This window comes from Oncorhynchus nerka, linkage group LG2 (genome assembly GCF_034236695.1).
Source record: "Oncorhynchus nerka isolate Pitt River linkage group LG2, Oner_Uvic_2.0, whole genome shotgun sequence".
Taxonomy (NCBI): Eukaryota; Metazoa; Chordata; class Actinopteri; order Salmoniformes; family Salmonidae; genus Oncorhynchus; species Oncorhynchus nerka.
This window is the reverse complement of record NC_088397.1, coordinates 7,247,798-7,270,948: the sequence shown is the minus strand read 5'-3', so window position 1 is coordinate 7,270,948 and position 23,151 is coordinate 7,247,798. Positions and strand designations below refer to the sequence as shown.

The following is a 23,151-nucleotide window of genomic DNA, read 5'->3' as shown; positions in this document are numbered from 1 at the left end:
ACTAGAGAGAGGAAGGGTTGAGGGAGAAGAGGGTTCTGTCAGAGAAGGATAACTAGAGAGAGGAAGGGTTGAGGGCGAAGAGGGGTCAGAGAAGGATAACGAGAGAGAGAGGAAGGGTTGAGGGAGAAGAGAGGTCAGAGAAGGATAACGAGAGAGAGAGGAAGGGTTGAGGGAGAAGAGTGGTCAGAGAAGGATAACGAGAGAGAGAGGAAGGGTTGAGGGAGAAGAGAGGTCAGAGAAGGATAACGAGAGAGAGAGAGGAAGGGTTGAGGGAAAAGAAAGATCAGAGAAGGATAACGAGAGAGAGTGGAAGGGTTAAGGGAGAAGAGAGGTCAGAGAAGGATAACGAGAGAGAGAGGAAGGGTTGAGGGAGAAGAGAGGTCAGAGAAGGATAACTAGAGAGAGAGAGGAAGGGTTGAGGGAGAAGAGGTCAGAGAAGGATAACGAGAGAGAGTGGAAGGGTTGAGGGAGAAGAGAGGTCAGAGAAGGATAACGAGAGAGAGAGGAAGGGTTGAGGGAGAAGAGAGGTCAGAGAAGGATAACGAGAGAGAGAGGAAGGGTTGAGGGAGAAGAGAGGTCAGAGAAGGATAACGAGAGAGAGAGGAAGGGTTGTGAGGGAGAAGAGAGGTCAGAGAAGGATAACGAGAGAGAGAGGAAGGGTTGAGGGAGAAGAGAGGTCAGAGAAGGATAACGAGAGAGAGAGAGAAGGGTTGAGGGAGAAGAGAGGTCAGAGAAGGATAACGAGAGAGAGAGGAAGGGTTGAGGGAGAAGAGAGGTCAGAGAAGGATAACGAGAGAGAGAGGAAGGGTTGTGAGGGAGAAGAGAGGTCAGAGAAGGATAACGAGAGAGAGAGAGGAAGGGTTGAGGGAGAAGAGGGGTCAGAGGATAACGAGAGAGAGAGAGGAAGGGTTGAGGGAGAAGAGGGGTCAGAGAAGGATAACGAGAGAGAGAGGAAGGGTTGAGGGAGAAGAGAGGTCAGAGAAGGATAACGAGAGAGAGAGGAAGGGTTGTGAGGGAGAAGAGAGGTCAGAGAAGGATAACGAGAGAGAGAGGAAGAGTTGTGAGGGAGAGGGGGAAAGACCTAGATGAGAGAAGAGGTACCTTGCCATAGGGAAATGTCATCCACACTTTGAGAGAAGGCTTCAGTCCGATCACTAGAATCTGAAAGGAACAAGCTCTTGTTGGATTGAAAACAGACAAATATTCTCAGTGGAATTGAAGAGTAAGACAAAAATAACAATAACAATGTTAACTGTAGGGTATCAATGTAGTGTAGTGTAGTGTAGGGTGTAGGGTGTAGTGTATAGGGTGTAGTGTATAGGGTGGAGTGTATAGGGTGGAGTGTATAGTGTGGAGTGTATAGTGTGGAGTGTATAGGGTGGAGTGTATAGTGTGTAGTGTATAGGGTATAGTGTATAGTGTATAGTGTATAGTGTGTAGGGTGTAGTGTGTAGTGTATAGTGTGTATAGGGTATAGTGTATAGTGTGTAGTGTGTAGTGTATAGTGTGTAGGGTGTAGTGTATAGTGTGTAGTGTATAGTGTGTAGTGTGGAGTGTATAGTGTGGAGTGTATAGTGTGGAGTGTGTAGTGTGTATAGTGTATAGTATAGTAGTGTATAGGGAATAGTGTGTAGGGTGTAGTGTATAGTGTGTGTAGTGTATAGTGTGTAGTGTGTGTGTAGTGTATAGTGTGGAGTGTATAGTGTGGAGTGTGTAGTGTGTAGTGTGTATAGGTGTATAGTGTAGGGTATATAGTGTGTAGTGTATAGTGTGTAGGTATGTATAGTGTGTAGTGTGTAGGGTGTAGTATGTGTAGGGTGTAGTGTATAGTGTGTAGTGTATAATGTATAGTGTGTAGTGTATAGTGTGTAGTGTATAGTGTGTAGTGTAGTGTATAGTGTGTATATAGTGTGTAGGGTAGGGGTATAGTGTGTAGGGTGTAGTGTATAAGGTGTAGTGTGTAGTGTATAGTGTGTAGGGTGTAGTGTATAGGGTATAGTGTGTAGGGTGTAGGGTGTAGTGTGTAGGGTATAGTGTATAGGGTGTAGTGTATAGTGTAGTGTAGTGTATAGTGTAGTAGTGTATAGTTTATAGTGTGTAGAGTATAGTGTGTAGGGTGTAGTGTATAGTGTGTCGGGTGTAGTGTGTAGTGTATAGGGTATAGTGTGTAGGGTATAGGGTATAGTGTGTAGTGTATAGTGTATAGTGTGTAGTGTATAGTGTAGGGTAGTGTAGTGTGTAGTGTGTGTATAGTGTGTAGTGTGTAGTGTGTAGTGTATAGTGTGTAGTGTAGTGTATAGTTTGTAGGGTATAGTTTGTAGGGTATAGTGTGTAGTGTATAGTGTAGGGTATAGTGTGTAGTGTATAGTGTATAGTGTAGGTATAGTGTGTAGTGTATAGTGTGTAGTGTATAGTGTATAGTGTGTAGTGTATAGTGTGTAGTGTAGGGTATAGTGTGTAGTGTGTAGTGTATAGTGTATTCAGCTGTAGGGTGTAGTGTATTCTTATAGTGTAGATGGTGTAGGGTATAGTGTGTATAGTAGGGTATAGTGTGTGTGTATAGTGTGTAGTGTATAGTGTGTAGTGTATAGTGTGTAGTGTAGGGTATAGTGTGGTGTATAGTGTGTAGGGTATAGTGTGTAGGGTATAGTGTATAGTGTGTAGTATAGTGTGTAGTGTATAGTGTGTAGTGTATAGTGTAGTGTGTAGTGTATAGTGTGTAGTGTATAGTGTGTAGGGTATAGTGTAGGGTATAGTGTGTAGTGTATAGTGTAGGGTATAGTGTGTAGTGTATAGTGTGTAGTGTATAGTGTGTAGTGTATAGTGTGTAGTGTATAGGGTGTAGGGTGTAGGGTGTAGTGTATAGTGTGTAGTGTATAGTGTGTAGTGTATAGTGTAGGGTATAGTGTATAGTGTGTAGTGTATAGTGTAGGGTATAGTGTGTAGTATATAGTGTGTAGGATTCAGCTGCAGGGCTGTTAATTCTTTAGCAGATGGTCAGGGGTGTGTAGGGTGTAGTGTATAGTGTGTAGTGTGTAGGGTATAGGTTGTAGTGTGTAGGGTGTAGTGTATAGGGTGTAGGGTGTAGTGTATAGTGTGTAGTGTATAGTGTAGGGTATAGTGTGTAGTGTGTAGTGTATAGTGTAGGGTATAGTGTGTAGTGTATAGTGTGTAGTGTGTAGGATTCAGCTGCAGGGCTGTTTATTCTTTAGCAGATGGTCAGGGGTGTGTAGGGTGTAGTGTATAGTGTATAGTGTGTAGTGTGTAGGGTATAGTGTGTAGGGTGTAGTGTATAGGGTGTAGTGTGTAGTGTGTAGGGTATAGTGTGTAGGGTGTAGTGTATAGGGTGTAGTGTATAGTGTGTAGGGTGTATAGGGTGTAGTGTAGTGTATAGTGTATAGTGTGTAGTGTATAGTGTGTAGTGTATAGTGTAAGGTATAGTGTGTAGTGTATAGTATATAGTGTGTAGTGTATAGTGTAGGGTATAGTGTGTAGTGTGTAGGATTCAGCTGCAGGGCTGTTTATTCTTTAGCAGATGGTCAGGGGTGTGTAGGGTGTAGTGTGTAGTGTATAGTGTGTAGGGTATAGTGTGTAGTGTGTAGGATTCAGCTGCAGGGCTGTTTATTCTTTAGCAGATGGTCAGGGGTCCAGAACATAATTACAGATCATTTCTAGACTGCAAATTGACCGCAAGAAGCCCAAACAGATATAACATGACTTAAACATAAAAATGTAAGCAAGGTTTGAAATGATTAATACAATCACGTACACTCTGTGGCCAGTTTATTAGGTAACCCATCTAGTACTGGGTCAGACCCCCCCCTCCTCCCTTTAACTCCAGAACAGCCTAACGCCTGGCAGGAATAGGGACCCTAACGCCTGGCAGGAATAGGGACCCTAACGCCTGGCAGGAATAGGGACCCTAACGCCTGGCAGGAATAGGGACCCTAACGCCTGGGACCCTAGGAATAGGGACCCGCCTGGCAGGAATAGGGACCCTAACGCCTGGCAGGAATAGGGACCCTAACGCCTGGCAGGAATAGGGACCCTAACGCCTGGCAGGAATAGGGACCCTAACGCCTGGCAGGAATAGGGACCCTAACGCCTGGCAGGAATAGGGACCCTAACGCGTGGCAGGAATAGGGACCCTAACGCCTGGCAGGAATAGGGACCCTAGGAATAGGGACCCTAACGCGTGGCAGGAATAGGGACCCTAACGCGTGGCAGGAATAGGGACCCTAACGCGTGGCAGGAATAGGGACCCTAGGAATAGGGACCCTAACGCGTGGCAGGAATAGGGACCCTAACGCGTGGCAGGAATAGGGACCCTAACGCGTGGCAGGAATAGGGACCCTAACGCGTGGCAGGAATAGGGACCTAGTGGTTAGAGTGTAGAGGCGGCAGGGTAGCCTAGTGGTTAGCGCGTTGGACTAGTAACCGAAAGGTTGCAAGTTCGAATCCCCGAGCTGACAAGGTACAAATCTGTCGTTCTGCCCCTGAACAGGCAGTTAACCCACTGTTCCTAGGCCGTCATTGAAAATAAGAATTTGTTCTTAACTGACTTGCCTAGTTAAATCAAATAAAATAAAAATACTAGAGATTGTCGTGCGTGAAAAGCCCAGGAGGCTGTCAGTTTCTGACATCCTGGAACCGATGATCTTACCACGTCGCTTAGGTCATTTAGACCATTCTAACATTCAATCCAACAGTAACTGAATGCCTTGATGCCTGCAAGCCACATGACTCACTGTAGGAGCAAACCATTTTGGGGGGGGTGTACCTAATAAACTGGCCACTCAGTGTATCTCTCTATTATGCGTGGGAATACTAGGGAACATATTTACAAAATTAAAATAATTTGGAGCTGATTTGCTGGTTACCTTTTTTTTGTTGTTCAACAATAAAATATTTTAATAAAAATAAGTTGTATTTTTTTTTGCCCAGAAAACAAGGGGGGTCAAATAATTGTCGCCAGTTGGGTAAACCTGGTACAGGGTTTACCTTAGTAAGAGAGGCCATGGCCAGGAGAGAGTACTGTGTGATGGGGTGATCCTTCAGGTCCGGGGCGGTAAGGAGAGGCTCCACATTACACACCTCTCCCTTAGAGCCACTGAACAGACAACGAGACTCACATGTTCGCATCCCCATCAACCTCCTACATGCAGAGAAAGAGAGAGAGAGAGAGAGAGAGAGAGAGAGGGGGGGAGAGAAAGAGAGAGGGAGAGAAAGAGGAGAGCGAGCGAGAGACATTGAGAGAGAGACATTGAGAGAGAGAGAGAGAGAGACATTGAGAGAGAGAGAGAGAGACATTTACATTTACATTTAAGTCATTTAGCAGACGCTCTTATCCAGAGCGACTTACAAATTGGTGCTTTCACCTTATGACATCCAACATTGAGAGAGAGAGAGAGACATTGAGAGAGATTGAGAGAGAGAGAGAGAGAGAGAGACATTGAGAGAGAGAGAGAGAGAGAGAGAGAGAGAGAGAGAGAGAGAGACATTGAGAGAGAGAGAGAGAGAGACATTGAGAGAGAGAGAGAGAGAGAGAGAGACATTGAGAGAGAGACAGAGAGAGAGAGAGAGAGAGACATTGAGAGAGAGAGAGAGAGAGAGACATTGAGAGAGAGAGAGAGAGAGAGAGACATTGAGAGAGAGAGAGAGAGAGAGAGAGAGACATTGAGAGAGAGAGAGAGAGAGAGAGAGAGAGAGAGAGACATTGAGAGAGAGAGAGAGAGAGAGACATTGAGAGAGAGAGAGAGAGACATTGAGAGAGAGAGAGAGAGAGAGAGAGAGAGAGACATTGAGAGAGAGAGAGAGAGAGAGACATTGAGAGAGAGAGAGAGAGAGAGACATTGAGAGAGAGAGAGAGAGAGAGACATTGAGAGAGAGAGAGAGAGACATTGAGAGAGAGAGAGAGAGAGAGAGAGAGAGAGAGAGAGAGAGAGACATTGAGAGAGAGAGAGAGAGAGAGATTGAGAGAGAGAGAGAGAGAGAGAGAGAGAGAGAGAGAGAGAGAGAGAGAGAGAGAGAGAGAGAGAGATTGAGAGACATTGAGAGAGAGAGACATTGAGAGAGAGAGAGAGAGAGAGAGAGACATTGAGAGAGAGAGAGAGAGAGAGACATTGAGAGAGAGAGAGAGAGAGAGACATTGAGAGAGAGAGAGAGAGAGAGACAGAGAGAGAGAGAGAGAGAGACATTGAGAGAGAGAGAGAGAGAGAGACATTGAGAGAGAGAGAGAGACATTGAGAGAGAGAGAGAGAGAGAGAGAGAGAGAGAGAGAGACAGAGAGAGAGAGAGAGAGACATTGAGAGAGAGAGAGACATTGAGAGAGAGAGAGAGACATTGAGAGAGAGAGAGAGAGAGACATTGAGAGAGAGAGAGAGGAGACATTGAGAGAGAGGAGAGGAGAGGAGAGAGAGAGAGAGAGAGAGGAGAGAGAGAGAGGGAGGGGAGAGAGGGGGAGGGGGGGGGAGAGAGGAGGGAGGGGGAGAGAGAGAGGGGGGGAGAGAGAGGGGGGAGAAGAGAGGGGGAGGGGGGGGAGAGGAGGGGGAGAAGAGAGAGGGGGAGAAGAGGAGGGGGAGAAGAGAGGGGGAGAGAGGGGAGAAGAGAGAGGGGGAGAAGAGAGAGGGAGGGGGAGAAGAGAGAGGGGGAGAAGAGAGAGGGGGAGAAGAGAGAGGGGGAGAAGAGAGAGGGGGAGAAGAGGGGGAGAGAGAGAGAGGGGGGGGAGAGAGAGGGGGAGAGAGAGAGGGGGAGAAGAGGGGGGAAGAGGGGGGGAGAAGAGGGGGGGAGAAGAGGGGGGAGAGAGAAGAGGGAGGAGGGAAAGGAGAGTGAGAGAGAACAAAACAACTAAAGATATAAAAAACAAGCCCCTCACAGACTAACAAAATAAACAGAACTCCAGTCCCAAAGTAGGACTGTGGTTCATTAGAACAATATTGAATATCCTATTTCCCCTAAAGCCCTCACATTCTGACATACACACACGCAGTACAGAACAGAGTGGATGAGTCCCAAATCGCACCCTATGTGCCCTGGTCAGATGTAGTGCACTTTATAGGGAGCCATTTGGGACACACAGCCTTAGAGAAGCCAGAAAACCAAAAAAGTACTTCTCCCCCCATTTCCATTAATCTGACCTGAATAAGAGAGACGGCTTTGTATAATAATATCAAACAGAGCAGGGGTCATTCTGTCTCACTGTAATACCTCATTACACACACACACACACACACACACACTCACACACTCCCTGTCTCGCTGTAATACCTCATTAAAATAATGTACTGTTAGACTGTGGTTACAGACAGTGACAGGGGTGCATGAATGTATAGGAAGACCATGTGAGGGTCCAAAATAAACCAACTACAGAGCCTTCAGAAAGTCTTCACACCCCTCGACATCCTACCACATTCTGTTGTGTTACAGCCTGAATTTAAAATGGATTACATGTCGATGTTTTTGTCACAATACCCCATAATGTCAAAGTGGATTTTTATTTTTTATTATTCTTTTTACGAATTAATTTAACATGAAAAGCTGAAATGTTTTGAGTCAATAAGTAATCAACCCCTTTGTTATTGCAAGCAGAAATAAGTACTGGAGTAAAAATGTGCTTAACAAGTCCCATAAGTTGCAATAGTAGTGTGTACCTCATCTCTGTACCCAACTCATACAATTATCTGTAAGGTCCCTTCAGTAGAGCATAGAATTTCAAACACAGATTCAACCACAAATACCAGGGAGGTTTTCCAATGCCTCACAAAGAACGGCACCTATTAGTAGATGGGTAAAACAAATAAAGACATTAAATATTCCTTTCAGCATAGTGAAGTTAATAATTACAATATGGATGGTGTCACTACAAAGATACAGGCGTCCTTCCTAACTCAGTTGCTGGAGAGGAAGGAAACTGCTCAGGGATTTCACCATGAGACCAATGGTGACTTTAAAACGGTTACAGAGTTTAATGGCTGTGATAGGAGAAAACTGAGGATGGGTCAACAACATCGTAGTTACTCCACAATAATAACCTAATTGAGCGAAAAGGAAGCCTGTACAGAATACAAATATTACAAAACATGCATCCTGTTTGCAACAAGGCACTAAAGTAATAGTGCAAAAAAAAGACACATTACTGAGTACCACTCTCCATATTTTAAAGCATAGTGGTGGCTGCATCATGTTATGAGTACGCTTGTCATATTTCAGGATAAACCCATAAATGTAATGTAGCTAAGCACAGGCAAAATCCAAGAGGATAACCTGGTTCAGTCTGCTTTCCACCAGACACTGGGAGATGAATTCCGTCCACACCAGACGTTAACTCTAACCTCACCCGACCCTAACTCTAACGTAACCTGACCCTAAACCCACCCCACCCTAACCCCACCGACTCTAACCCCACACGACCCTAACTCTAGACTGTGATGATGTATTTAGTGAATATTTAGGCCTGTTGAACAGTAGACTGTGATGATGCAGCTCTCTACTGCCCTTTCATCACGTTGAACCACCATTCTCCTTTCACCAAGTAGAATACAAGGATTTGCATTTCTGGGCATGTTATAGACTGGGCCTGTTACAGTCTGGGCCTGATATAGTCTGTTATAGTCTGGGCCTGCTATAGTCTGTTATAGTCTGGGCCTGCTATAGTCTGTTATAGTCTGGGCCTGATATAGTCTGTTATAGTCTGGGCCTGCTATAGTCTGTTATAGTCTGGGCCTGATATAGTCTGTTATAGTCTGGGCCTGATATAGTCTGTTATAGTCTGGGCCTGATATAGTCTGTTGTAGTCTGGGCCTGTTATAGTCTGGGCCTGATATAGTCTGTTATAGTCTGGGCCTGTTATAGTCTGGGCCTGCTATAGTCTGTTATAGTCTGGGCCTGCTATAGTCTGTTATAGTCTGGGCCTGCTATAGTCTGTTATAGTCTGGGCCTGCTATAGTCTGTTATAGTCTGGGCCTGCTATAGTCTGTTATAGTCTGGGCCTGCTATAGTCTGTGCTATAGTCTGTTATAGTCTGGGCCTGTTATAGTCTGGGCCTGCTATAGTCTGTTATAGTCTGGGCCTGCTATAGTCTGTTATAGTCTGGGCCTGTTATAGTCTGGGCCTGCTATAGTCTGTTATAGTCTGGGCCTGCTATAGTCTGTTATAGTCTGGGCCTGATATAGTCTGTTGTAGTCTGGGCCTGTTATAGTCTGGGCCTGCTATAGTCTGTTATAGTCTGGGCCTGTCTATAGTCTGGGCCTGTTATAGTCTGGGCCTGCTATAGTCTGTTATAGTCTGGGCCTGCTATAGTCTGGGCCTGCTATAGTCTGGGCCTGCTATAGTCTGTTATAGTCTGGGCCTGCTATAGTCTGTTATAGTCTGGGCCTGCTATAGTCTGTTATAGTCTGGGCCTGCTATAGTCTGTTATAGTCTGGGCCTGCTATAGTCTGTTATAGTCTGGGCCTGCTATAGTCTGTTATAGTCTGGGCCTGCTATAGTCTGTTATAGTCTGGGCCTGCTATAGTCTGTTATAGTCTGGGCCTGCTGTTATAGTCTGGGCCTGTTATAGTCTGTTATAGTCTGGGCCTGCTATAGTCTGGGCCTGCTATAGTCTGTTATAGTCTGGGCCTGCTATAGTCTTGATAGTCTGGGCCTTTCTGTTATTTGGGCCTGAGATAGTCTGTTATAGTCTGGGCCTGACTATTGTTCTTTATTTTGATGTTTCTGTCTGGGCTGATATAGTCTGTTTAGTCTGGGCCTGTTATAGTCTGGGCCTGAATAGTCTGGGCCTGATTGTCTTTATAGTCTGGGCCTGCAACAGTCTGGGTCCCGTTGTCTTTTATAGTCTGGGCCTGCTATAGTCTGTTATAGTCCCTGTTTAGTCTTTTAGTCTGTTATAGTCTGGGCCTGCTACAGTCTGTTATAGTCTGGGCCTGCTATAATGTCTGGGCCTACTTGTCTTTATAGTCTGGGCCTGCAACAGCCTACGGAATGTCCCGTTTGCCTTTATAGTCTGGGCCTGGTCAACAGCCTATAGTCTGTTATAGTCTGGGCCGCTTTGTTTTGTGGTCTGGGCAACTAGTCTGGAATGTCCCGCTTGTCTGTTATAGTCTGGGCCTGCAACAGCCTAGGAATAGTCTGGGCCTGCTTGTCTTTATAGTGGACGGCATACAGTCTGTTATAGTCCCTGCTTGCCTTTATAGTCTGGGCCTGCAACAGCCTCTGGATGTCCCGTTTGCCTTTTAGTCTGGGCCGGTCTGTTATAGTCTGGGCCTGCGTCTGTTATGTCCCGGCCTGCTTTCTGTGGAGTCGGGCAACAGCTACGGAATGTCCCGCTTGCCTTTTGTGGGGCCTGCAGGCTAGTCTGTTATGTCCCGCTTGCCTTTATAGTGGGCCGGCTGTTAACAGGCTGGGCCTGAATGTCCCGTTATAGTCTGGGCCTTGCCTTTTGTGGACGGCAACAGGCTACGGAATGTCCCGTTTGTCTTTTGTGGACGGCAACAGGCTACGGAATGTCCCGTTTGTCTTTTGTGGGCCTGCTATAGGCTGTTAATGTCCCTGCTTTGTCTTTTGTCTGGGCCTGGCAACAGGCTACTGAATGTCCCGTTATAGTCTTTTGTGGACGGCAACAGGCTGTTAGAATGTCCCTGCTTAGTCTTTGTGGGCCAACAGGCTACGGAATGTCCCGTTTGTCTTTTGTGGACGGCAACAGGCTACGGAATGTCCCGTTTGTCTTTTGTGGACGGCAACAGGCTACGGAATGTCCCGTTTGTCTTTTGTGGACGGCAACAGGCTGGAATGTCCCGTTTGTCTTTTGTGGACGGCAACAGGCTACAGAATGTCCTGTTTGTCTTTTGTGGACGGCAACAGGCTACAGAATGTCCTGTTTGCCTCTGTTTCCACCCATTGGTTTAAATATCCACCTACACTATGTTCACCAGAGTGCAGTTGTAGATAAAACCTTCATGTTGTTGTACTGTATTTGGCCCTAAAAGTGATGCTTACACACTAATGCCAGATAGACACAAGGAAAGATACAACTCAATGTAGCCTATAGATATGCAAACTAAGTATACATTTATGGATTTTTTGATGCATTGTTTTCCCTTTATTCAACCCGCACGCCTCCCACCCGCCCTTCATCCACACAATATTACATGGCCCTAAACCCACCCGCCCACAGTGTCCGCGGGGACTGCATGTTGAGTCAACCAGCACATCACTCCTAGTGTCTGCAGAGCAATACTGCCCCCTGTCAGTCACTGCAGGTAACTTCACACACACACACAATCTCTGAGGAGACATGAGTATTACCTGAAAGCCAGCTCAAACACAGAGCCCCCGCTGTCGTTGCACACTGCCAGCGTAGGGTCATCGGTGAACTGAGAGAGAGAGGGACAACCGAGGAGTTCAATAGAGACGACCTGAGCAGAAGACACGTTTCAATTCAACTTGACTTGTACAGACAGACTACCTTGACATGTAAGATGGCGGTGCCGGGTGGGTGGGCGTCGGTAATGGTTCGCAGAAGCTTCCCATTGGCCAGATCCCACATGGTGATATGTCCCTTGGCGAAGCCACAGAGCAGCCGGGTGCAGTCGTGGTTGATGCTGAGGGCGGAGACGGCTCCGTACTCCGCCCCTGTCGCCGTGCTTCCCAAGCACAAACGGAGAGCCTGGTTCAGATCTGAAGAAAGAAAAAAACCGCATTACCCATCAGGCAACGCACTGTGGAGCCAAGCACTATGGGAGAGGGCGCTCTTAACTCTTATACTGTCATAGAACAACAACAGACACTGGGACAGTCAGTCTTTATAAACAGATGGGGATCAGTCAAAACACATGTTCTGCTGACAGCATCAACCAACAACATGCTGCACACAGTAGTGAATGACAACCACACTACATACAACACATGTCTGGACCAGCCGGATGAACGACACAGACAAACGACCTCAAAAACCACCCGGAGAAATGAAATGGCACGTGCAGACAATATGATAACATGCCGATGTTGAGCCCAATGTCTACAAGATGTACAGAGAGACAGAGAGAGACAGAGAGTCTGAGAGTCTGGGCCTGATAGTCTGAGAGTCTGGGCCTGAGAGAGAGTCTGGGACAGAGAGAGACAGAGATGGGCCTGCTAGATCGAGAGGGCAGAGAGTCAGAGAGTCTGGGCCTGCTATAGAGATAGTCTGAGAGACAGAGACAGAGAGTCTGAGCTAGAGACAGATAGAGGCCTGCATAGAGAGACATAGAGAGAGACAGAGAGAGAGTCAGAGCCTGAGAGACATAGAGAGACACCGTATAGTCTAGAGAGATAGACAGAGAGTCTGAGAGCCTGATAGACAGTTAGAGACAGAGAGCCACAGATAGAGATAGACAGGACAGAGAGAGTCTGACAGACAGAGGACAGAGAGAGACAGACAGACTGGGCCAGATAGTCTGTTATAGACAGACAGAGAGAGTCTGATAGTCTGGGCCTGTTATAGTCAGGGCCTGCTAGACAGTTATAGAGAGGGACAGAGATAGTCTGGGCCAGATAGTCTGATAGACTGATAGTCTGTTAGAGTCTGAGAGTCTGTTATAGACAGGGCCTGCTATAGATAGTCTGGGCCTGAGAGAGTTATAGTCTGAGCCTGCTATAGACAGAGAGAGAGAGTCTGGGCCTGAGAGACAGAGAGAGGACAGAGAGAGAGAGTCTGGGCCAGCTAGAGTCAGATAGAGGGACAGAGAGAGTCTGACAGACAGAGGACTGACTGTTAGAGACAGACAGACAGAGAGAGAGAGAGAGAGAGAGTCTGAGAGGGCCAGCTAGAGTCTGATAGTCAGAGAGAGAGACAGAGAGAGAGAGAGATACAGAGACAGAGAGAAGTCAGAGAGTCTGGGCCTGCAGAGAGAGACAGAGAGAGGACAGCCTGCTATAGTCTGACAGAGAGAGACAGACAGAGAGACAGAGAGAGAGACAGAGAGACAGACAGACAGAGAACAGACAGACAGACAGACAGACAGAGACAATGTCCCGTTTGCCTTTTGACGGCAACAGACAGACAGAGAGAGAGAGAGAATGTCCCGTTTGCCTTTTGTGGACAGAGAGAGAGAGAATGTCCCGAGAGTGGACAGACAGACGAAGAGTTTGCTTTTGTGGAAGAACAGGCTGTACCCGTTTTCCTTTTGTCCATTCAGAGTGTCCCGTTTGCCCAGACAGACAGAGAGACAACAACCAACTAAATATATAACAATCTTCAGTTGAATTCAGAGTTCACACAACCTCAACTTAGTTAGTTAGTTACTACCTTGTCCTTAACCATGCATTGCACTGGCTCATGTCAATGATTATATGACTGCAGTACTAATCACTGATATGTTAAGGACTTACCAAACACTAGAGCCAGGCCATGAGACGTTCCCACTACGATCACACCAGACACAGTCTAGAAACATAGAGAACACATTTAACTAGAGAAGAGGACCAGTCTAGAAACATAGAGAACACATTTAACTAGAGAAGAGGACCAGTCTAGAAACATAGAGAACACATTTAACTAGAGAAGAGGACCAGTCTAGAAACAGAGAGAAGAGGACTAGTCTAGAAACAGAGAGAAGAGGACCAGTCTAGAAACAGAGAGAAGACATTTAACTAAAAGAAGAGGACCAGATCTAGAAACAGAGAGAGAGGACAGTCTAGAAACAGAGACAAGAGGACCAGTATAGAAAAGACTAAGAGAGATTTTTTGAGGACAGTCTTCCCTTTAAACAGAGAGAAGAGGACTAGTCTAGACATATTAGAGATGGCCTCTAAAACAGAGAAACAGAGAGAGTCAGAGGACCAGTCTAGAAACAGAGAGATAGAGGACCCTGTCAGAAACAGAGAGAAGAGGACCAGTCTAGAAACAGAGGAGACATGAGTCTAGAAACAGAAAGAAGAGGGCCAGTCTAGAAACAGAGACAGAGAACAGAGAGAAGAGGACCAGTCTGGTTCAGATCTGAGAAAAACAGAGAGAGTGTAGAAACAGAGCCATTTAACTAGAGAGAGGGACCAGTCTAGAAACAGAGAGAAGAGGACAACAGTCTAGAAACAGAGACAAGAGGACCAGTGTAGAAACAGAGAGAAGAGGACCAGTCCCAAACATGGAGAATGAGGACCAGTCTAGAAACAGAACAGGCCAGTCTAGAAATGCAGAGGCGGAGACCATGTTCCAGCCCCTGAGGACCAGTCTAGAAACAGAGAGAGAGGACCAGTCTAGAAACAGAGAGACAGAAAGAGAGAAACCGAGGACCAGTCTAGAAACAGAGAGAGAGAAGACCAGTCATAGAACACAGAGACACTGGGACCAGTCTAGAAACAGAGAGAAAACAGAGTCTGCTGAAACAGAGAACAACAGTCTGACACAGTAGTGAATGAGAACAGAGACAGAGACAGTCTGGAACAGAGAGACCAGACCAACAGAGAGAGAAACAGAGACAAGAGGACAGACAGAAACAGAGAGAAGAGGACCAGTCTAGAAACAGAGAGAAGAGAGAGAGAAACAGAGAGAAGAGGACCAGTCTAGAAGACAGAGAGAGAGAGGACCAGTCTAGAAACAGAGAGACAGAGAGACAGTCTAGAAACAGAGAGAGAGGACCAGTGAGAGAAACAGAGAGACAGAACAGAGAAGAGAGACCAGACAGAAACAGAGAGAAGAGGACAGTCTAGAAACAGAGAGACAGAGAGAGAGACAGTCTAGAAACAGAGAGAAGAGGACCAGTCTAGAAACAGAGAGACAGAGAGAGGACCAGTCTAGAAACAGAGAGAAGAGAGACCAGTCTAGAAACAGAGAGAAGAGAGACCAGAGAGAAACAGAGACAGAGAGGACCAGTGTAGAAACAGAGAGAAGAGAGACCAGTCTAGAAACAGAGAGAAGAGAGAGAGTCTAGAAACAGAGAGAGACAGAGGAGAGACAGAGAAACAGAGAGAACAGAGGACCAGTGAGAAACAGAGAGAAGAGGACCAGTGTAGAAACAGAGAGAGAGAGACCAGTGAGACAGACAGAGAGACAGAGAGAGACAGACAGAGAGAGAAACAGAGAGAGAGACAGAGGACCAGTCTAGAAACAGAGAGAAGAGGACAGACAGTGAGACAGAGAGACAGAGAGAGACAGAGAGAGAAGACAGAGACAAGAGGACAGAGAGAAACAGAGACAGAGGACAGTGTAGAAACAGAGACAGAGAGACACCAGTGTAGAAACAGAGAAAGAGGACCAGTGTAGAAACAGAGAGAAGAGGACAGTGTAGAGAGACAGAGAGAGAGACAGAGAGAGAGACAGTGTAGAAACAGAGACAGAGAGAGACAGAGAAACAGAGAGAGACCAGTGTAGAAACAGAGAGACAGAGAGAGACAGAGAGAGACAGTGAGAGAAACAGAGAGAGACAGTGAGAAACAGAGAGAAGACAGAGAAACAGAGAGAAGACAGTGTAGAAACAGAGAGAGAGACAGAGAAGAGAAACAGAGAGAAGAGAGACCAGTTTAGACTAGAAACAGAGAGAAGAGGACCAGTCTAGAAACAGAGAGAAGAGGACCAGTCTAGAAACAGAGAGAAGAGGACCAGACAGTCTAGAAACTAGAAACAGAGAGAAGAGGACCAGTCTAGAAACAGACAGAAGAGGACCAGTGTAACTAAATATATAACAATCTTCAGTCAAAACTAGAAGTTACACCTTGAAAACAGAGAGATTATATGACTGCAGAAATCAGATATGAGGACCAGTGTAGAAACAGAGACGAAGAGGACCAGTCTAGAAACAGAGAACACATTTAACTAGAGAAGAGGACCAGTCTAGAAACAGAGAGAAGAGGACCAGTCTAGAAACAGAGAGAAGAGGACCAGTCTAGAAACATAGAGAACACATTTAACTAGAGAAGAGGACCAGTCTAGAAACAGAGAGAAGAGGACTAGTCTAGAAACAGAGAGAAGAGGACCAGTCTAGAAACAGAGAGAAGAGGACCAGTCTAGAAACAGAGAGAAGAGGACCAGTCTAGAAACAGAGAGAAGAGGACTAGTCTAGAAACAGAGAGAAGAGGACCAGTCTAGAAACAGAGAGAAGAGGACCAGTCTAGAAACAGAGAGAAGAGGACCAGTCTAGAAACAGAGAGAAGAGGACCAGTCTAGAAACAGAGAGAAGAGGACCAGTCTAGAAACAGAGAGAAGAGGACCAGTCTAGAAACAGAGAGAAGAGGACCAGTCTAGAAACAGAGAGAAGAGGACCAGTCTAGAAACAGAGAGAAGAGGGCCAGTGTAGAAACAGAGAGAAGAGGACCAGTCTAGAAACAGAGAGAAGAGGACCAGTCTAGAAACAGAGAGAAGAGGACCAGTCTAGAAACAGAGAGAAGAGGACCAGTCTAGAAACAGAGAGAAGAGGACCAGTCTAGAAACAGAGAGAAGAGGACCAGTCTAGAAACAGAGAGAAGAGGACCAGTCTAGAAACAGAGAGAAGAGGACCAGTCTAGAAACAGAGAGAAGAGGACCAGTCTAGAAACAGAGAGAAGAGGACCAGTGTAGAAACAGAGAGAAGAGGACCAGTCTAGAAACAGAGAGAAGAGGGCCAGTGTAGAAACAGAGAGAAGAGGACCAGTCTAGAAACAGAGAAGAGGACCAGTCTAGAAACAGAGAGAAGAGGACCAGTCTAGAAACAGAGAGAAGAGGGCCAGTGTAGAAACACAGAGAAGAGGACCAGTGTAGAAACAGAGAGAAGAGGACCAGTCTAGAAACAGAGAGAAGAGGGCCAGTGTAGAAACAGAGAGAAGAGGGCCAGTGTAGAAACAGAGAGAAGAGGACCAGTCTAGAAACAGAGAGAAGAGGACCAGTCTAGAAACAGAGAGAAGACCAGTCTAGAAACAGAGAGAAGAGGACCAGTGTAGAAACAGAGAGAGGACCAGTGTAGAAACAGAGAGAAGACATTTAACTAGAGAAGAGGACCAGTCTAGAAACAGAGAGAAGAGGACCAGTCTAGAAACAGAGACAAGAGGACCAGTGTAGAAACAGAGACGAGAGGACCAGTGTAGAAACAGAGACGAGAGGACCAGTGTAGAAACAGAGACGAGAGGACCAGTGTAGAAACAGAGACGAGAGGACCAGTGTAGAAACAGAGACGAGAGGACCAGTGTAGAAACAGAGACGAGAGGACCAGTGTAGAAACAGAGACGAGAGGACCAGTGTAGAAACAGAGACGAGAGGACCAGTGTAGAAACAGAGACGAGAGGACCAGTGTAGAAACAGAGAGAAGACAGTGTAGAAACAGAGAGAAGACAGTGTAGAAACAGAGAGAAGACAGTGTAGAAACAGAGAGAAGACAGTGTAGAAACAGAGAGAAGACAGTGTAGAAACAGAGAGAAGACAGTGTAGAAACAGAGAGAAGACAGTGTAGAAACAGAGAGAAGACAGTGTAGAAACAGAGAGAAGACAGTGTAGAAAGGGTGAAAGCAGCACTACAGTATGTGATGACTGTACTTACTACTGCAGTTGGCAGTCCAGCATCTACTTTGTCCTGAAGAACAAGGAAGGAAAAAGTACATTTCAGTGATGCATGACAACATGTACTAATTGAAAGCTGTGTGGTGTTGTGTTGTGCGTGTTGTGTTGTGTGTGTGGTGTTGGTTGTGTGTGTGTGGTGTTGGTGGTGTGTGTGTGGTGTTGGTGGTGTGTGTGTGGTGTTGGTGGTGTGTGTGTGGTGTTGGTGGTGTGTGTGTGTGTGGTGTTGGTGGTGTGTGTGTGGTGTTGGTGGTGTGTGTGTGGTGGTGTGGTGGTGTGTGTGTGGTGTTGGTGGTGTGTGTGTGGTGTGTGTGTGGTGTGTGTGTGGTGTGTGTGTGTGTGTGTGTGTGTGTGTGTGTGTGTGGTGTGTGTGTGTGTGTGTGTGTGGTGTGTGTGTGGTGTGTGTGGTGTGTGTGTGGTGTGTGTGTGGTGTGTGTGGTGTGAGTGTGTGTGTGTGTGGTATGTGTGTGTGGTGTGTGTGTGTGGTGTGTGGTGTGGGTTGTGACTCACAGCGGCTGAGACTATCTGAGCAGAGATGCCTTTCAGGATGCTGTGTCGGAGCACAGAGCCATGGACTGTAGTGCTGAGTTCCACTGTCTTCCTCTTCCTACACACACATAACCAACACACACACACACAACCAACACCACACACACACACCACACCACACACACAACCAACACCACACCACACACACAACCAACACCACACCACACACACACAACCAACACCACACACACACAACCAACACCACACACACACAACCAACACCACACACACACACAACCAACACCACACACACACACAACCAACACCACACACACACACAACCAACACCACACCACACACACACCACCAACCAACACCACACCACACACACACACCACACACACACACCACACCACACCACACCACACACACACCACACGGATAGACTGTTAAGTTTGAATCTCAGTTGTGATGACAAATGTCAGTTAACTGTACCCGTAATGCATAATGTAACCTGCTGAATACAGCCCATCACAGAAGGGTCTCAAAACCTGGCCATTAGGAGTTAGGTTAAGGGTTAAGGTTACATTTAGCGTTAGGGAAAATAGGATGTTGGATTGGGAATCAATTCTTTGGTCCCCACAAGGATAGTGATACAAAACTGTGTGTGTTCACATTTTACCAGAAGTCCTCACTAGAATAGAAAACTAACTACAATTCAGAGAAGTGAGGACATTTTGCCAGTCATCACTTGTAAAAAGGTTATTTTAGGCTTAGGGGTTAGGTTTAAGGTTAGGATTAGAATTAAGGGTTAGGTTTAGGGGTTAGGTATAAGGTATAAGGTTAGGATTAGAATTAAGGGTTAGGTTTAGGGGTTAGGTATAAGGTATAAGGTTAGGATTAGAATTAAGGGTTAGGCTTAGGGGTTAGGTATAAGGTTAGGATTAGAATTAAGGGTTAGGTTTAGGGGTTAGGTTTAAGGTTAGGATTAGAATTAAGGGTTAGGTTTAGGGGTTAGGTTTAAGGTTAGGATTAGAATTAAGGGTTAGGTTTAGGGGTTAGGTATAAGGTATAAGGTTAGGATTAGAATTAAGGGTTAGGTTTAGGGGTTAGGTATAAGGTATAAGGTTAGGATTAGAATTAAGGGTTAGGTTTAGGGGTTAGGTATAAGGTTAGGATTAGAATTAAGGGTTAGGTTTAGGGGTTAGGTATAAGGTTAGGATTAGAATTAAGGGTTAGGTTTAGGGGTTAGGTATAAGGTTAGGATTAGAATTAAGGGTTAGGTTTAGGGGTTAGGTATAAAGTTAGGATTAGAATTAAGGGTTAGGTTTAGGGGTTAGGTATAAGGTTAGGATTAGAATTAAGGGTTGGGTTTAGGGGTTAGGTATAAGGTTATGATTAGAATTAAGGCTTAGGTTTAGGGGTTAGGTATAAGGTTAGGATTAGAATTAAGGGTTAGGTTTAGGGGTTAGGTATAAGGTTAGGATTAGAATTAAGGGTTAGGTTTAAGGTTAGGATTAGAATTAAGTTTTAGGTTTAGGGGTTAGGTATAAGGTTAGGATTAGAATTAAGGCTTAGGTTTAGGGGTTAGGTATAAGGTTAGGATTAGAATTAAGGGTTAGGTTTAGGGAAAACATCATTTTCAATGGGAATCAATTGATGGTCCCCATAAAGCCCTCACAAGTATAGTAAGACATAGCTGTGTGTGTGTGTGTGTGTGTGTGTGTGTGTTACCGTTTGAGGTGTGTGCGGTCTCCGCTGTCGGAGCTGGCCAGTGAGGAGGTCTCACAGGAGTGGGCGTCGATGTTCTCTGTGTTCAGCAGACACGTGTCCTCCAGGATGAAGGGCTCCTCCTCATCCTCAGGCTAAAACAGGAGACGGAAGTATCACAACTGTTACCCCAGATATGATGTAGGGCCGGCTACCCCAGATATGATGTAGGGCCGGCTACCCCAGATATGGATGTAGGGCCGGCTACCCCAGATATGATGAAGGGCTGGCTACCCCAGATATGATGTAGGGCCGGCTACCCCAGATATGATGTAGGGCCGGCTACCCCAGATATGGATGTAGGGCTGGCTACCCCAGATATGGATGTAGGGCTGGCTACCCCAGATATGATGTAGGGCTGGCTACCCCAGATATGATGTAGGGCTGGCTACCCCAGATATGATGTAGGGCTGGCTACCCCAGATATGGATGTAGGGCTGGCTACCCCAGATATGGATGTAGGGCTGGCTACCCCAGATATGATGTAGGGCTGGCTACCCCAGATATGATGTAGGGCTGGCTACCCCAGATATGATGTAGGGCTGGCTACCCCAGATATGATGTAGGGCTGGCTACCCCAGATATGATGTAGGGCTGGCTACCCCAGATATGATGTAGGGCTGGCTACCCCAGATATGATGTAGGGCTGGCTACCCCAGATATGGATGTAGGGCTGGCTACCCCAGATATGATGTAGGGCTGGCTACCCCAGATATGATGTAGGGCTGGCTACCCCAGATATGATGTAGGGCTGGCTACCCCAGATATGATGTAGGGCTGGCTACCCCAGATATGATGTAGGGCTGGCTACCCCAGATATGATGTAGGGCTGGCTACCCCAGATATGATGTAGGGCTGGCTACCCCAGATATGGATGTAGGGCTGGCTACCCCAGATATGGATGTAGGGCTGGCTACCCCAGATATGGATGTAGGGCTGGCTACCCCAGATATGGATGTAGGGCTGGCTACCCCAGATATGATGTAGGGCTGGCTACCCCAGATATGATGTAGGATATGGATGTAGGGCTGGCTACCCCAGATATGATGTAGGGCTGGCTACCCCAGATATGATGTAGGGCTGGCTACCCCAGATATGGATGTAGGGCTGGCTACCCCAGATATGGATGTAGGGCTGGCTACCCCAGATATGGATGTAGGGCTGGCTACCCCAGATATGATGTAGGGCTGGCTACCCCAGATATGATGTAGGGCTGGCTACCCCAGATATGATGTAGGGCTGGCTACCCCAGATATGGATGTAGGGCTGGCTACCCCAGATATGATGTAGGGCTGGCTACCCCAGATATGATGTAGGGCTGGCTACCCCAATGTGTTGACTTCCTTACACAACATTGTATTGTTCTGCAAGAAGTCGGGGAGCTAGAAGATGTCAGATTCCTGCAGCATTTGAAATGGAACATGTATAGTTATTGAAAGATGAGAGCCAGTTACCTCATTCAGGATGCTCTCCAATGTAGGCGGGGTGTCAACTTGGGGAATGTCAAACTCTTTATCGTCGATCTGAGGAGAATAGATAAGGTATGCAATATGTGTTCAGCACAATGAAGTCTATCGAGCTCCGTGGTCGCTCTAGTCAGACATCTCATTATATTTACTATTCTACCTAATTCTATGGTTCTAGCGATCTTTAATCGGATATTAAACGTGTAGCAGAGACATGGCTGTGCTAAGCCAAAGAAAAGACAACAAAGTAGCCCACTAGCAAGCTACACATTTGACAACCAGCAAAATAAGACTAATGCTAGCTACAGCTTTAATTGCACAAACAAACTCTCATATTTAGCACATCTATCCCCCCCAAAAATGATAGGTTTAGCTATCTATCAAGAAAACCAAAAACTGTTGAGAAACAGCCATAAGCGCGACAGTCCCACTCACCGTATCTATTTCCATTAAATTGAGCTGGGATGACGCAGAAACCAAACTGCGTGTGTCTGGTGATTCTGACATTGTAAGAGGCCAAATATATTAATATAGATACACAACGAAACAATAGCTACATTATTAGCAAGTTAGCGGTATCACATCTCTCCGATTCCACTCTTCCTTGTTGTACCGGAAGAATGGTGTGTCACGTGATACGTCACGGCTCGAGGGGTGTGTTCAGTGTTCGGAACGTTTGGCAAGGTTCGGAAACATTTTGTCTTGAGCGAATAATAACAACACAAAGTGTGGATTTTGTATAATACTTCACACCTTTTTTTGTGTGAAATGAATTAGTTCAGTATTGCCAGCTAGCTTCCCATCTCTATTTCCCAGATATGTTTCACTCTCCCTGGTATTCCAGGAGTCCTCGGCCCGTATTCATAATCTCAAATCTAAGATCAGGTCAAAACTGATCCTCGACCACCACTCCGAATCTGAAACCATTTAGGAATATGGGCTCTTTGGAAGAGGTTAATGTGCGGTGGAGGGATGAAGATTCTGTGAAATGCAATTGCAGCTTTTAACCAGCAGGGGGAGTCCGAAACACATCCTACATAGGCCTACTAACTACAACATGGTGTTGAAATTATCAAGAGTAGCTGAATGCTGCCTCGTTGTGTCCTATTTCAGTAATACAGGGGAAAGTGATGAGTGTGACCAATCTTTTGAGCGTGATCCCAAAATAAAAGTCTGTGGTTTGAACAAGATTTTCTTTGATAAAAAAAACATCTTATCATCTTCAAATGTTTTAGAAGTAGACAGCAAAATAATGACACTCATTGTCGTTGACAGAATTTTGTTCCACCTGAGTGAGTCTGATGACAAGTCAGAGACCACTATGATGACACACCAAATGATGACCACCAATCAGAGACCACTATGATGACACACCAAATGATGACCACCAATCAGAGACCACTATGATGACACACCAAATGATGACCACCAATCAGAGACCACTCTGATGACACACCAAATACGTTTGATGTATCTTTTTAGTCTTCTTCTAATGGGGAAATTAATCCAAAAGTATCTGAAAGTAATCAGATTACATGACTGAGTTTTGGTAATCCAAAAGTTGCATTACTAATTACAGTGTTGGACAGGTGACTAGTAACTGTAATAGATTACATTTAGAAAGTAACCTACACAACCCTGGTTGTTGATGCTGGTGTCTTGTGTACTGATGAAGGTCTGACGACCGAATGCTCAGCCTAAATCAATAGAAAGTTGTGCATTGATCCTGAGTGTGCGGAGACTCCTTTTCATTTAAATGTGTCTTTTGCACAAATCAATGACAGGCCCTTGCAAATAATGTTGTGTTTGACTCTACATGTCGACAACAACTACATATAAGCCTAACCTTACGTGTTTCCAAAACGCTGATTTCCCGAAAATCGTTTTGGTAAGGAAAGCAAAAATACAAGTAAGCGTTTCATTGGACAGTGT

At 45.8% G+C, this 23,151-nt stretch overlaps 1 protein-coding gene across 1 annotated transcript in view; it reads right to left on the bottom strand.

The window, feature by feature from the left end:
- Positions 1-21,839, bottom strand: part of vps8 (VPS8 subunit of CORVET complex) — an 87,190-nt gene extending 65,351 nt beyond the window's left edge. The window contains exons 1-10 of the mRNA XM_065020548.1: positions 21,655-21,839; positions 21,208-21,276; positions 19,718-19,848; positions 18,005-18,101; positions 17,478-17,510; positions 13,366-13,420; positions 11,462-11,673; positions 11,302-11,369; positions 5,002-5,155; positions 1,102-1,161 (exon numbers count right to left, since the gene is read on the bottom strand). Coding sequence (XP_064876620.1) covers positions 1,102-1,161; positions 5,002-5,155; positions 11,302-11,369; positions 11,462-11,673; positions 13,366-13,420; positions 17,478-17,510; positions 18,005-18,101; positions 19,718-19,848; positions 21,208-21,276; positions 21,655-21,726 — 951 coding nt within the window. The 5' untranslated portion in view covers positions 21,727-21,839. The remainder of the gene's footprint in view (positions 1-1,101; positions 1,162-5,001; positions 5,156-11,301; positions 11,370-11,461; positions 11,674-13,365; positions 13,421-17,477; positions 17,511-18,004; positions 18,102-19,717; positions 19,849-21,207; positions 21,277-21,654) is intronic.
- Between the last annotated feature and the right edge of the window lie 1,312 nt (positions 21,840-23,151).